Source organism: Triplophysa rosa, linkage group LG5 (genome assembly GCF_024868665.1).
Source record: "Triplophysa rosa linkage group LG5, Trosa_1v2, whole genome shotgun sequence".
In the NCBI taxonomy this organism is placed as follows: Eukaryota; Metazoa; Chordata; class Actinopteri; order Cypriniformes; family Nemacheilidae; genus Triplophysa; species Triplophysa rosa.
In genome coordinates, this window is record NC_079894.1 from 5,875,251 (window position 1) to 5,890,702 (window position 15,452).

A 15,452-nucleotide genomic window follows, 5' to 3' on the forward strand; every position below is an offset into this window, starting at 1 on the left:
TGTATGTGTATTTTTAAGTTGTTGAAGGTACAATCAGAAGTTGCATCATCTGGCAGTCTAATAATTAAAGTGCTAAAAACAAACACCTTCCAGCAATAGCAATTTTCCCACATACAGTAAGCGTTAATTTTTCTCTAACTCCAATGCTTTGTTTTTAGATCCAGAGGAAACTAGCAGACAATTGCTGCCACTGTTTCAGCTCTTTCTGATTGTACAAGTTTATTTTTCATTTCATGTTTCTTCCCTGGTCTGTTCTGTTATAGACTTGTGTTGGTCAAACTTTGTGTTATAGTCGCACACACTATAATATCAATGACACAGATATGATGTTAAATCCGCACAGTTCTCTTGCTTACCAAACCTTTTAATAGTGCCTTTAAATAGCTGATGACTGTTATTACCCCTCTTACCCACTAATGATCATTTTTGGTTTCCATGGTGACCCCACCCTCACATCACCATAATGGGCAGCAATTGTACACTCTTCTTGTATGCTTTTCCTTGAGAAATAACCAAACGTTGTGTTTAGATGTCAATATAACATTCTATATGGATCAGTATAATCTTGAATGTAATGAGGGTTTTGAAATGTAACGCCTGTTTCACACCGCACGTGTAAGCAGTGCGTATTTTTTCCGCCGCAATGCTCAATTAAAGTGACAGTACATTCTTTACAGACAAAATCCACGTGGATTGACAGGGAAAAGTAACACTTTAACCTATAAAGCGTGTAAATTGTGTCTATTGTGTTTTTAACAGTTGCCATGACTTTCAAAAACACCTGGAGTTTTTTGGCCAAAAACCACAACGGCACATTAAAAGGATTTATAACACAAGTATATCTTAAATGTTATGCATATGTTGCATATGAATGAGTGGGAAACGATTGCATTACGCTGTCAGTGTACTGTCTGAACCCCACTGTCATCCTAACCTTCTGAAAAAAACAGGTAGAACTGTCAGGAATACGAGGTGGAAGAACCCAAATGCAGGCAATGGCAGTGAAGGGGTTAACAAAAACAGACTTTATTACATAAAAAACAAAACAAAACCCACGATGGGGGAAAACTGATAACAGGATAAACGGGACGAAGACTAACTTGCACTAAACTGAACTAAAACAACACTTGACATAAACTAAACTCAAACACTTACTAAGACTTGAAACAGCACGACAGGAACAGGCAATACTGGAACACACTGGACGAGCAACAAGACGCACTGAATACAATGACCGAGCAACAAGACAATGAAACATGAGGGTATTATAAAGGAGAGACAAACGAGGGATAACGAGTGAGGGCAGGTGTGGAACATAAAACACGAGAGGAACGCAATACAAGAAATGAGAGGGGCGGGGCCAATGACTAGACACTGGAGAGAACGCATATTATTGTCAAAAGGACAATAATATGTTTCTCTCCACACATAACCAAAGGCTTTGTCATGGCTCTGCTACAGGACCAATAAAAACATGACTAAATGAAGCAGAGCCATGACAGAAGCCCCCCTTTAATGAGCACCTCCAGGTGCTCACCAAGGGGTAGACGGACGAGACAAGACCGACTGAGACAGTGACAAAAACCAGACAAACATGGTGAACAACTGGATCGCCAGCTGGACAGGGCTTGACGCCGGCTGGAAGAGGCCAGCTGCTGTACCGGCTGGGACGCCGGCTGGATCACCGGACCGGACGCCGGCTGCACCACCGGACCGGACGCCGGCTGCACCACCGGACCGGACGCCGGCTGCACCACCGGACCGGACGCCGGCTGGACCACCGGACCGGACGCCGGCTGGACCACCGGACTGAAAACCGGCTGCACCGGCGTGGACGCTCCTCCTCGACACTTCTCCCTCCTTCTCCGCACCACTGGGTCTGTAGCCAACTTAGGCGGAACCATGGGGACCGGAGGGAGTTCTGCGTCGGTGGAGACCGCAGACGTCATCCCCGGGTCACACCTCACCCACTCGCCACAGGTGCCGCCAGGAGAACCGGGGACTGTGGAGCTCAAGCCGAAGGGTACCGAGTCCCCCCGGGCAGCGGCAGCCAGGACGAGGCCCTCCGGAGCGGTCGACCGTGGGGTGAGGTCTCCGAGTGGAACCTCACCCTCGGGACCGTCCCAGTTGGCCACGAACCTGACCATGTCCGCGAACCCAAGGGGAGCCAGCAGCCTCTTCTCCGATGCGCCAAACTCAGACGACCTCGCCACCGTCGAGAATGCCCCGGCGAACTCCCAGTTCCCGTAACTCCCCTGACGGAACCCCAGCAGCAAGTGGGCTTGGGCGGCCCGCGAGGACGACGCCGAGCCGTCCTTTAGAGCTGCCTGCTGGGTTCTGGTCGGCTCGGTCATTCTGTCAGGAATACGAGGTGGAAGAACCCAAATGCAGGCAATGGCAGTGAAGGGGTTAACAAAAACAGACTTTATTACATAAAACACAAAACAAAACCCACGATGGGGGAAAACTGGTAACAGGAAAACAGGATAAACGGGACGAAGACTAACTTGCACTAAACTGAACTAAAACAACACTTGACATAAACTAAACTCAAACACTTACTAAGACTTGAAACAGCACGACAGGAACAGGCAATACTGGAACACACTGGACGAGCAACAAGATGCACTAGAACTACATAAACATACAAGAACTACATAAACATCATGTTTTATGATTAGATTGCGTATGTGTGAGAGAAAAGCAATCGCATCACAAGTCAATCATTCTCTCCTATGGTGAGTAAACCCTTTAGTGACTTCGTATCCTTCAAAGCACGATTGGTTTTTATTTATAACTTGTACGACGTGGATCTAAAAGAGCATGAAACAGGCAAAACATAGTTATGCTATCTACTTCAAAAGCGCTTTGATGAAGTTCTGGAAGATATTTTGCTCAATGATGTATTTAACATAACGTAATGCAAATTGCATTGTGTACTGTGGCACTCAGGCAGCACGATGCACAGCACACATACGCTGCCGGTGTGAAAGGACAATGGGCACGCGCTGCTCCCGCTCGGTGTGAAACATCCTTTTAGAAATAATAGTATGGACTAGGTACATGGTTTGGTGTAAATGGGACAGTTTACCTAAAAATAAAAGTTTTATTAGAATTTTCTCACCCTCATGTCATTCTAATTTTCTGTATGAATCTTCTGCAGAACACAAAAGAAGATATTTTGAAGAATGTTGGCAACACTGGACCCCATTGACTTTTATTGTACAGACACAAAACCATTTCTCAATCTCAAAATATCTTCTTTTGTGTTACACAGAAGAAAGAGTCATATACAGGTTTTGAATGACATGAGGGTGAATAAATTATTTTTAAGATTTAAAAAACGGCTTAAGCGTTTATAGGTATTAATATACTAAGAGTAAACTAGACTATATAAGAGTCATCCATGAATCATGATTACCCAGTCCTTCATACCATCTGTTGATCTTTCCCCAGTCAAAGTCTTTGACTGATGGTGAAACTCAAGTCAGTTCGTTTGCAGAACTGACTTATCGTCACCTTCCAGGACGGTTTAAACCGCAGCAGTTAAACTGACTCCTGTAGCCCTTCATCGTGACACTCCAAGTGTTCCCCTGTGTGGTGCCGTGCACCGATCCATCCACATGAGTGGTTGTGTTGAGTGTTAAAACACTGGCTCTCACTCCTGGCCACCTCTTCTAGACTATAGATGCCCAACCAGAGGAAGAGGCCAGTTCAGTAGATGCCAAACCAGGAGAACCTGATAGTGTTGAGCCCAAACCAGCAGACGAAGCAGATAATGTTGAACCCCAACCAGGGGATGTTCCTGATAATGAGTCCAAACCTGCAGACGAAGCAGATAATGTTGAATCCCAACCAGGGGATGAAGGCAGAGAGGAGAGTGCGGCTAACAATGGGAATGAGGAGGTAGATATTCAGCTGTGATTCTGCACTTTGGTATGGAGACCATTGAAAAGACTCGGGTCACTACAACACATTGAGAACTCATTAGAATGATAATTGAAATGCTTAAATGGAAATCTGCTTGCTTGCTATTTTTGTAACTCAATGTGATGTCTCTATGTCTATATAATTTTGATCAGTTATGTTGTCAAGTAATGTCCTCTTATTTGTGTTTAATGTGTATTCTGTAGTTTTGGTCAAAAGTATACTTGCATAATGTTGAGAAAATAAGATTTGTGATTATGTTTATTCTGTCGCCTCAGGAGAAGATGCGTATCCCATCTGTTGTTATTGAGCCTGCCTCTAGCAATGAGGGTGATGATGACCGTGATGGTGATATCACATCTCCAATAGAGTCCAGTGGCAATGGGGTGATACCAGAATGCCAGACAACCAAAGACGCCTCTGGAATGCCTCGCGGATTTCTTTTCAAGGTCACTAGACGCAGCAACAGAACATCGATAAAGAAGAGTTCTTGTATAGATTTATTCATATGTCTTGTTTTTCTGTAGGCGGAAACACTGCATGATTTTGACGCAGCAAACCCAGATGAGCTGGAGTTGAAGAAGGGAGATATTGTTTTGGTAGTACCTACAGAACATGCCGAAGATCAGGTGCGATTTATCTTGATGGTTTAGCAATATTTATTCTACTGTCAACATGTCCTTTTACTACTTTTCGACTTTTGAAACTGTAACACGATGCAAAAAGATGAAGGTGTTGACAAACACAACATTAAAAGTTACAACAGATTAAAAACCTGTAAGGTTAAAAGGATAGTTCACCCAAAAATAAAAACTATGTCATTATTTACATGCCCTCTTGTCATTTCAAACCTGTTTGCAGAACACAAAAGAAGATATTTTGAAAAATGTTTGTAACAGAAAACTGTTGGTCCCCATTCACTTGCATTGGGTTTGTGTCCATCCAATAGATGTCAATAGAGACCAAGGGTTTTGGTTACCAACATTCTTCAAAATATCTTCTTTTGTGTTTTGCTAAAGAAAGAAAGTCATACAGGTCTAAAATGACAAGAGGGTGAGTAAATGATGACAGAATTCTCATTTTTAGGTGAACCATTCCTTTAATACATTCACATTCTCGTGTAAGGTTTACCCAATTTTTTGGTCGTTTTTTTACCACCAGAGGCTGCACAATGTGGCATCTTACTTTTTTATATTTTGTATTTTTACTTATTATATGCCGTATGAATAATGTTTTTTAATGGTCACTGCATTGCATGTCTTTAGGATGCTGGGTGGCTCACTGGCATTAAAGAGAGCGAATGGTCACAGCTGGGCACTTCGGCTCACAAAGGACTGTTTCCTGAAAACTTTACACTGCGTCTGGAGTAAACATCCTCAGTGTGTCGTGAGCAGGCGTGTGGATCTGGACATTTGAGGCAGACCTGCCCCCCGTGAAGTCTGATGTACTGATGACAGCTGTCAATCAGATGAGACAAGAGGAAATGATCAACTTAACGAAGCAAGTGGAGATACAATAACTACTCAGATCATAAAGAAAATATCCAAGCATGATGTGATAGTATGGTCAACCCTTACCGCAAAACCAAGTTATCCCTTTTTCTGTTTGTTTACCTGTGAACACCAACGAATTGATGTGTGCTTTGTTGGAACTCTGGTGACCTCATGTAATCTCTGTCTGTTTAAAGAAGATCTAATGTGAGAGTTTTCCCTCTAAAGACAAAAAAATACTTCAACCTCTCTGCACCAAGTGTATTGTATTGACTTTGTTGCCCTGCAGCCAATTTGATGAGAATTTGTAGTGATATGATCTATTTAACCATTTTAAGTGTTACACGAGCCGTAGGTGTTTTCTTTGAGATATTTCAGATATAAATGTTACCTTGCATCAATTTGTTAGTGTTCTCTGTAGTTTCACGGCTGGCCGTGCGCGGCTATGGTGGTGGCATTGGGCATATTTGATATTGACGTTGTTTATGGACAGGACTTTCAGTGTTAATGCCAAATTAATCGAAATCCTGATGGAAATGTTGATTTTACAGCATGATAAATGTTCTGAGAAGCACCTGGCAAATACAGCTTTGCAAAACACAAAATGTAGCTCCCTATAATTACAAACAATACTGTATATGTATTATACTCCAAACTACATAAATGCAAAACTTATTCTTGAACGGACATGGAAATATTAATCTGTGAAGGGTGTTTTATGTTTGAAGAGTATTGATTCAACTTTATATTTTTTAAGCCAATGATGATGAGTGGGAAAGATGGGAAATTGAAAAAATATGCAATATATGTAACTGGTTGATAGAGTCATTGTCATTATTGTTTGGTTCTGAGATAAAAACAGCATCACTCTTGTGTTTGTATTGTTACTCACTGTAGAGCATTTCTGTGATGTACATATCTGTGCTAATTTAACTGTAAAGTGAATAAAGAATAGTTCCTACGAGGTTCATTGGTTCATCTTTTCAGGTTTGGAGGTTCATCTTCAGGAATATCACTTCAACATTCACACACATTTGCATACCAAGAAAAGACATGTATGAACTTAATGCATTATAAATTGCTTTGGATTGAAGCGTCTGCCCAATTGCATTAATGTAAAATGTAAATGTAGTGTTTTTTTAACCGATTTATTACAGCTTAATGTGTAATGACACTCGAGTCACGCAAGGGGGAGACATTTGTCGGTTTTATTGTTCCAACTACATGAGCAGTGTGTAATTTATTTCATTCACAAAAGGTTTGAGTTTACAAACGCGTACATACGTGTATCATATTATCAGCATTTTAGAGAAAGAAAGATTACGTGTACGTATTAGGCCGATTAAATCCCATTTCAAATGTTCGAATGCTTGCTGTTTTATTGCATTGCATGAAGTATCAAAGCCAAGTACATTTTCTAAACACAAAAATTACAATTCACAAAAACAATGTTATTAGGTTTTAGAAGATAAAATATGATTAATTTCTTTGCAAATGTTGCATGTTTTCCACACAAACAAGTTTAAGATAAATAAATACGAATTAATAAATAAAAAAGCAGGCATTAGGCTATCCAGGAAATCAAATTTAAAGAAAAATATGTCCGATAAATAGACATTATCTAATAGAGATATGTAAGGCTGATTTTAACTAAACTAAATATAAATCATAAGAGTCACTATGAAACTAATATTCCGTAATCAGTTTTTTTTATTGAACATTGCAGTTCATAATCAGAACATGACATTAAGAAACAATAAAATTAATAAAGAGAGAAAATAAAGATAGAAAAGAACAATGCCACACTGTAAAAAATTACGGAAAATGTATACACTGTAAAAAAAAATTCCGTAAAAAAAAGGAAAAAGTACTGGCAGCTTATTACACAGACTTTTTACCGTAATTAAAAACGGAAATTTTCTGTTAATTGACAGTGTGCCCACAGTAAAAAAACAAGAAACTTTCTGTGTTTTTAATGGTATAACTACTGTAAAAAAACTAAACATTTTCTATTATTTAAAAGTTTTGTATATTAAGAAAACAGTTATTTTCTGTGTTTTAATGGTATACCTATAGTAGAAAAGTGGACATTTTATACAGGTAGACGGATCCATACAACCTGGGTCATTCAACAGAGGGGGACAGTGAGGCATATTTACAACTTTCTTTTTACCCCTACTGGTGCATAAGGGAATTGCACGTCCAAAAATAACTTTCTTTTTGTAATAGCTTTGTCCAGCAGGTAGACAGACCTATACAACCAGGGTCATTCAACAGAGGGGGACAGTGGGCATCTTTCACAACCTCTCTTTTTACCCCTACTGGTGATAAGGGAATTGCACGTCCAAAAATAACTTTCTTTTTGTTAATAGCTTTGTCCAAGGTAGACAGACCTATACAACCAGGGTCATTCAACAGAGGGGGACAGTGGGCATCTTTCACAACCTCTCTTTTTACCCCTACTGGTGCAAAGGGAATTGCACGTCCAAATAACTTTCTTTTTGTAATACTTTGTCCAGCAGGTAGAAGACCTATCAACCAGGGTCATTCAATCAGAGGGGACAGTGGGCATACTTTCACAACCTCTCTTTTACCCTACTGGTGGAAAAGGGAATGCAAGTCCAAAAATAACTTCTTTTTGTAATAGCTTTGTCCACAGGTAGACAGACCTATCACCAGGGTCATTCAATAGAGGGGACAGTGGGCATCTTTCACAACCTCCTTTTACCCCTACTGGTGAAAAGGGAATTGCACGTCCAATATAACTTTCTTTTTGTAATACTTTGTCCAGCAGGTAGAAGACCTATCAACCAGGGTCATTCAATAGAGGAGGACAGTGGGATCTTTCACAACCTCTCTTTTACTTACTGGTGGAAAGGGAACTGCAGGTCCAAATAACTTTTGTAATAGCTTTGTCCACAGGTAGACGGATCCATACAACCTGGGTCATTCAACAGAGGGGGACAGTGGGCAATTTCACAAGCTTTCTTTTTACCCCTACTGGTGGATAAGGGAATGCACGTCCAAAAATAACTTTCTTTTTGTAATAGCTTTGTCCAGCAGGTAGACAGACCTATACAACCAGGGTCATTCAACAGAGGGGGACAGTGGGCATCTTTCACAACCTCTCTTTTTACCCCTACTGGTGGATAAGGGAATTGCACGTCCAAAAATAACTTTCTTTTTTAATAGCTTTGTCCAACATGAAGACGGACCATACAACCTGGGTCATTCAACAGAGGGGCAGTGGGCAACTTTCACAAGCTTTCTTTTTACCCCTACTGGTGGATAAGGGAATTCACGTCCAAAAATAACTTCTTTTTGTAATAGCTTTGTCCAGCAGGTAGACAGACCATACAACCAGGGTCATTCAAAGAGGGGGACAGTGGGCATCTTTCACACCTTCTTTTTACCCCTACTGGTAAAGGGAATTGCACGTCCAAAAATAACTTTCTTTTTGTAATAGCTTTGTCCAGCAGGTAGACAGACCTATACAACCAGGGTCATTCAACAGAGGGGGACAGTGGGCATCTTTCACAACCTCTCTTTTTACCCCTACTGGTGGATAAGGGAATTGCACGTCCAAAAATAACTTTCTTTTTGTAATAGCTTTGTCCACAGGTAGACGGATCCTATACAACCGGGTCATTCAACAGAGGGGGACAGTGGGCAACTTTCACAACTTTCTTTTTACCCCTACTGGTGGATAAGGGAATTGCACGTCCAAAAATAACTTTCTTTTTGTAATAGCTTTGTCCAGCAGGTAGACAGACCTATACAACCAGGGTCATTCAACAGAGGGGGACAGTGGGCATCTTTCACAACCTCTCTTTTTACCCCTACTGGTGGATAAGAGAATGCACGTCCAAAAATAACTTTCTTTTTTGTAATAGCTTTGTCCAACAGGTAGACGGATCCATACAACCTGGGTCATTCAACAGAGGGGGACAGTGGGCAACTTTCACAAGCTTTCTTTTTACCCCTACTGGTGGATAAGGGAATTGCACGTCCAAAAATAACTTTCTTTTTGTAATAGCTTTGTCCAGCAGGTAGACAGACCTATACAACCAGGGTTGGAACCTCTTCAGTGCAAGTAGCACAGCCCACAACTCTAGGCAGTTGATATGCCAACGCAGGCGGGGGCCCGTCCACCGCCCCGACAGTGCGTGCCCTTGCACACAGCACCCCAGCCCTGAAGGGAGGCATCCGTCGTTACCACGAGTGTCTTGACACCTGCCCTAGGGGGACCCCTCCCGTAGGAAGGCCATAGACGACCAAGGGGTCAGGGTGCTGCCGGCAGAAAGGCGTGATGACCATACGCCTGCTGCCGGTGTGCCACGCTCTCCAAGGAACTCGACTCTGTAGCCAGTGTTGGAGCGGTCGCATGTGCATCAACCCGAGGGGGACCCCCCCGCCGAGGATGCCATGTGCCCCAGGAGCCTCTGAAATTGTTTCAGGGAGACCGCTCGGCTGCCTGAAATGCTTCAGGCAGTGTAACACTGACCGGGCGCGCTCTGTAGTCAGTCGGCTGTCATGGAGACGGAGTCGAGTTCCATACCGAGATAGGAGATGCTCTGTGCGGGGGAGAGCTTGCTCTTTTCCCAGTTGACCTGTAGTCCCAACCGATCTAGGTGCCGGAGCACCAGGTCCCTGTGTGTACACAACAGATCTCGCGAGTGAGCCGAGATGAGCCAGTCGTCGAGATAGTTGAGTACCCGCACACCTTCTTCCCTGAGGGGAAGGAGGGCGGCTCCACGACCTTCGCTAAAGACCGTGGAGACAGGGACAGACCGAAGGGGAGGACCCTGTACTGATATGCCCGACCCTCGAACACGAACCGCAGGAACGGCCGGTGTCGAGGGAGGATCGAGACATGAAAGTAGGCATCCTTCAGGTCGATTGCCATGAACCAATCCTGACACCTGACGGACGCTCAGGATGCGCTTCTGCTGTGACCATCCTGAAAGGCAGCTTGTGTAGGTGCCTGTTCAGAACACGCAGATCCAAGATAGGGCGCAACTCCTCCGCCTTTCTTGGGGACAATGAAGTACGGGCTGTAGAACCCGCTGAACATCTCGGCCTGGTGGGACGGGCTCGATCGCTCCCTTCACCAGAAGGGAGGCGACCTCCGCTCCGAAGTACGGGGCATCCTCTGCCTCTGACTGAGAGTAAAAAGGACGCCCCGGAACTTGGGCGGACGTGTAGCGAACTGAATTGCGTAGCCGAGACGGATCGTTTTCCTCAGCCAGCCTGACAGTCTGGGAAGCTGAGCCCAAGCTCCCAGATACTGAGACAGGGGGACTAGAGGTTTGATCTGCTTCATCGCCCCCGCGGAGGGTGGTTCAATGGCTAGCAGTACGGACTACTTGCCGGGGGAGGACCCCCGGGGAGGAGATCGGCTCTGCTGTTTTTCCTGCCTGGCGATTGTCCAGCTCAACGCACGTCTGTCTGAGAGTGCTGAAGGCTGGTGTTTATACTCGACATTGCGCTTCGCCGATGACGCAATGTCGAGTTGCCGTCCACCGTCGACCAGAGGGTGGGAACAGGCTGTGAAAACCCAGAGAGAGAGGAAGCTCTTTTTGTGAGGCAAGTGGGCGCTTGCCCCCCAGGGGGGACCAGCTGATGGTAGGACGGGGCAGGAACCGTCCCTATCCGACCCAGCGATGGAGTGGCTGGAATCGGGCCCGGTGGTAGTCTCAATCTCCCTGGGGTCTCTCCGTCAGGGCCACTTCTGCTTCCGCGACGCTGCTGACTGGGGAGGCGGTTTCCTCTTCGACGTCCTTTTCCGGGAGGCAGCCTGAGAAGGGGGCACTGGAGCCGGAACCGGAGTCGAAGAGGGCCGAGGCTGCTGGGAAGCAGACGCCGCTCGGGATCTCGAAGGCCTGACGGCGGCCGAGTCACGGCGGGGCAGGATGTGTCTGATTGCCTCCGTCTGCTTCTTCACCGTCGAGAACTGCTGAGAGAAATCCTCAACGTGTCACCAAACAGCCCTCCCTGCGAGATGGGGGCGTGAGAAAGCGAACCTTCTCGACGTCCCGCATCTAGCGCAAGGTTAAGCCAGAGGTGCCTCTCTTGGACCACCATGGTGGACATCGCCCGACCCAAGGCCCGTGCCGTCACCTTAGTCGCCCGTAGAGCGAGATCGGTGGCGATACGGAGTTCCTGCATTACCGTTGGGTCGGTCTTACCCTCGTNTTATTTATTGTAGGTATACCATTAAAACACTGGACAAAGCTATTACAAAAAGAAAGTTATTTTTGGACGTGCAATTCCCTTATGCACCAGTAGGGGTAAAAAGAGAGGTTGTGAAAGATGCCCACTGTCCCCCTCTGTTGAATGACCCTGGTTGTATAGGTCTGTCTACCTGCTGGACAAAGCTATTACAAAAAGAAAGTTATTTTTGGACGTGCAATTCCCTTATGCACCAGTAGGGGTAAAAAGAAAGGTTGTTAAATATGCCTACTGTCCCCCTCTACAGAACGACACTGGTCTCATGTCTTTATACACTGTAACAAAAAAGCTATTAAAAAATACCCACCGGGCTAGATACTAAACGAAGAAAACTTGCACTTTTCCTACGGTCCCTTACTCACAGCTCCGCAAAGAGCGAGGTCTCCCGGCTAAATGCACATTGCGACGGCTTTAGCGGGGCAGTGTTTGTCACATCGAGCGAAAACAATATAAAAGAAGGTTGTGAAACATTATCAGCCTTGTCCTATTAGCGGTAATTATATTACGATATTAGAAGGGCAAGTCGTTGTGGAGGTATTGGCGTTTAATCGCTGAATGTGTCGGGAATATCGAAAACAAAACTAACTTTACCCCGCTTTCAGATATCGGTCTTTCCGATTTTCTTCCCACCTCTGCCTCGCTTTCGATTTCAACATGGCCGTGGCGTGAAATCAGTCTAAGCGGGATAACCGTAACCTTACTAAAGTAAACTTACCTGCGGTGGTTGTTGCATAAAAAAACCCACTCGCCCCCGCTTCGCGTCGATGTCTGATCATCATCCTGTCAGGTTTTTTGTTATAACCGTCTGGATGTATATTAACCTTACATGTGTGTATATTCCCCATATAGCGTTACACAGTGTCTACTGTATAGATGCATATAACGTTATATATAATATAAAATAAGTTATTAATATGCAAACAGAAACAGACGGCCAGATGCTAAGTTTAAAATAGCGTTCATTGTAAATTCATTTGAAATACACCACGATAACTGTCAACCAAACTATACAATATCACTAACTTACCTTTGAATGCTAGCCCTTGTTAATTGTACAGTACAAAGAAAACAGTAAGTTTATATTTCCATTAAAAACATACCTTTTACACACAGAGCGGAGATGAAGTTCACCGTGTCTGTCACACAGTGCAGCGGGGGATGGGACGTTACTTACCGCGCACCAAGCAGGTTAAAAATACTGACAAATAAACTGTAAATTAACAGATAGCATATTCACTGATGAGGAGAAGGCAAAAACAAGTAAAAACCAATAAGTATTACAAATAATCACTCATAGTTCAGTTTGTACTTGATAAAACATCGGTTCTTGTTAACAATATCCAACGAAATTCACTGTTGTACTTTACATGGGCGGTTCAGTAATAATGGTAATAAAGCAGTCGTTTAATTGAATTGTCGTGTTAATATTTTATTAAGAGTACTTACCAGTGGAAAAACTTGGGTAAAATGTTGTGTTACGGCTGTGCTTATACGTCCATGACCATCAAAAGTTGTCGGAAGCGCGATCACAGTCCCATAATGCAATTCGAAAATGTATATAAACGGAAAAACACCTGTAACACGTGTTGTACGGAAAATGTCCGTTAAAATATACAGTCATTTAACTGTCAATGTACAGATTTTTTTTACAGTGTAGTAATGTTTGTATAGTGTAGTAAACGACGTTATCCGTTTAGTTTACGGACATTTCCGTTAATGCTAAAATGTAATTCAATGCAGTGCAAAATTTAAAATACAGGTAAAACAACTGTAAAAAAATGAATATGGAAAATTCCTTCATATTAATAAGTATAGCCTATTGTGCCCTATTTTTACGGATTTTTTTACAGTGCATGCATGCCTCAAAACAAAACACAAACCAGTAAAAAAAGGAGAGGACATAAAGGCAATAAAAATTGTACAAATTAAGTACATTGAAAAGCCTATAAGCTTTTTTTAAATAATATTCAGCGATCATTGTGAAATACGCTCTTGGGGAGATGACGTCACAAGCCACAGCAAGTCCCATGATCAATACCATCGGATCGGCTGATGTTGCTCACAATTTATCAAGTTTCTGAACGACACACGGTTTCGTGCCACAATGCCTGGGATGTTGATTTTTTGGATCTTATTTGTATTAATTGGTGAGATTGCAGTATTCCCTTTACAGTCATTGTTCACATGCAATTGTGTACACATGTTGACGCTGTATCTCTTATTTTTGTAGATGAATGTATGAATCAACAGATCACGTATCCTGATAGTCAGATCATAAGACAAAGGGGTAGAACAGTTAGGATGAGATGCAATGTGGATACGTCCAATGTTATCCACTTGTACAGAGCTAAATCAGGGGGAGCTCTCGAGAGGATCATGTATTTCGAGTCCAAAACATCAAATAAAGAGGCCAAGTTCGAAAGATTCAGTGGATCTATAAGTGGAAATCAAGTGACACTCTCCTTCGCAGCCGCGTTAGAAGATGCGGGGATGTATTACTGTGCGCTCTGGAGTTCAGACAACCACAGTGTTAACAGAGAGAGGAAATCTTAACAAAAACCTTTTGACTTCAGTGAAAAGGTTCTATATCAGCAGCCCCTCAAGGGGGGGGGTCATTTTTGAATTGTAAAGCTGTTGTTTAAGGAACTTAAATATAACTTGAACTTGAAATGTTAACATATGTCTAAAAAGATACCTTGTAGATACACGCTGTAAAAATGAATAACGTAATTTTCTTCGAGCACATTATTCAACAATTTTATACATCTGTATTTACGTATTTTTCAGTGTAGGCATACCATAGCCTGCAAGTATCAAAAGAACAGTATTTATAGTAGCCCTATAGTACATTTAATAGTAAAATAAAACAAATCAAAACAAAAAGATAAAAATAAGTTATAAATAATAATAACGTTGATAAAGGTGACGGGACAAATTTTGCAGCCATTACACTCCAGATGATGTGATTACTAAAAAGTACAGAGGGTCATTTAAAAATGTGACGATTAAGTGATAAAATTATAACTAAAAAACGATATATTGTGCTTAACATGTGGTTATGAGGGTTAGTCGATCTCAGGAAATGACATCAGGAAATTTGAATCCCATACAAGGCTGTACTGTAAGAATAAAACAGAATAATAAATGTATAAAAAATATTTATATTGTCCTCCTCTGAGAAATCCCAGGTACATTTACATTCTATTCTATTCATCTTACAAAAGTGGGGTACAAGTATGATATCATATTTTGTACTTTTAGAAATCTTGAATCTCATATCGTATCATATAACAGTAGTTCTAAAGTTTGTTTGACATGCAGATCATAAACCGTTTTCAGCAGTGAGTGGTGCTATTGAGCTGACAAAAAAACTTGTAAATTAGTGTGGTGAAAAAGGCTAAATTCTTTTAATCCTTTTTAGGTATCAAAGTTATTTTACTGCTAACTTCCTCTGTTTAAGAACAAAATTGTACACGCTGTATAGAGAAGGCATTAAAACTCCACCTCAGGAAATGACATCAGCAAAGTGTAAATGAACAATCATTAATTGCTAAACCATGTACAAGAAATGTCATATTGTATATCTTACATAACTAAATGAAAGATGATTGCAATCGTGTCGGCTGTTCTCCTTTCGTTGATTTACGGTAAGTACTTCAGAATCAATATGAATGTAACTGTTCATTAAAACGACTGATTTTTACTAACATAAATCACAGGTGTGGAAGGTTTGACATTAGAACAAAGTAAGAAGGTCTGGGTAAAGTCAACTGGGAAATCAGTGTCCTTTATATGCAAAGTAAC

General features: G+C 42.4%; 1 protein-coding gene and 1 gene segment (V, D, J or C); both read left to right on the forward strand.

Moving 5' to 3' along the window:
* Nucleotides 1-6,381, forward strand: part of amph (amphiphysin) — a 28,243-nt gene extending 21,862 nt beyond the window's left edge. For 3 of the 4 annotated variants that reach the window (XM_057334035.1, XM_057334036.1, XM_057334037.1), the window contains 4 exons: nt 3,682-3,906; nt 4,206-4,376; nt 4,455-4,556; nt 5,193-6,381. In XM_057334035.1, the coding sequence (XP_057190018.1) occupies nt 3,682-3,906; nt 4,206-4,376; nt 4,455-4,556; nt 5,193-5,297 (603 nt within the window). In that variant the 3' untranslated portion in view covers nt 5,298-6,381. The remainder of the gene's footprint in view (nt 1-3,681; nt 3,907-4,205; nt 4,377-4,454; nt 4,557-5,192) is intronic. The other variant, XM_057334038.1, reaches the window with a different exon arrangement.
* A 7,346-nt stretch (nt 6,382-13,727) lies between these two features.
* LOC130554418 (Ig kappa chain V-VI region NQ6-8.3.1-like) lies at nt 13,728-14,317 on the forward strand. The segment is given in 2 exon segments: nt 13,728-13,795; nt 13,879-14,317. Coding segments are annotated over 2 exon segments (366 nt in total).
* Nucleotides 14,318-15,452: the final 1,135 nt, after the last annotated feature.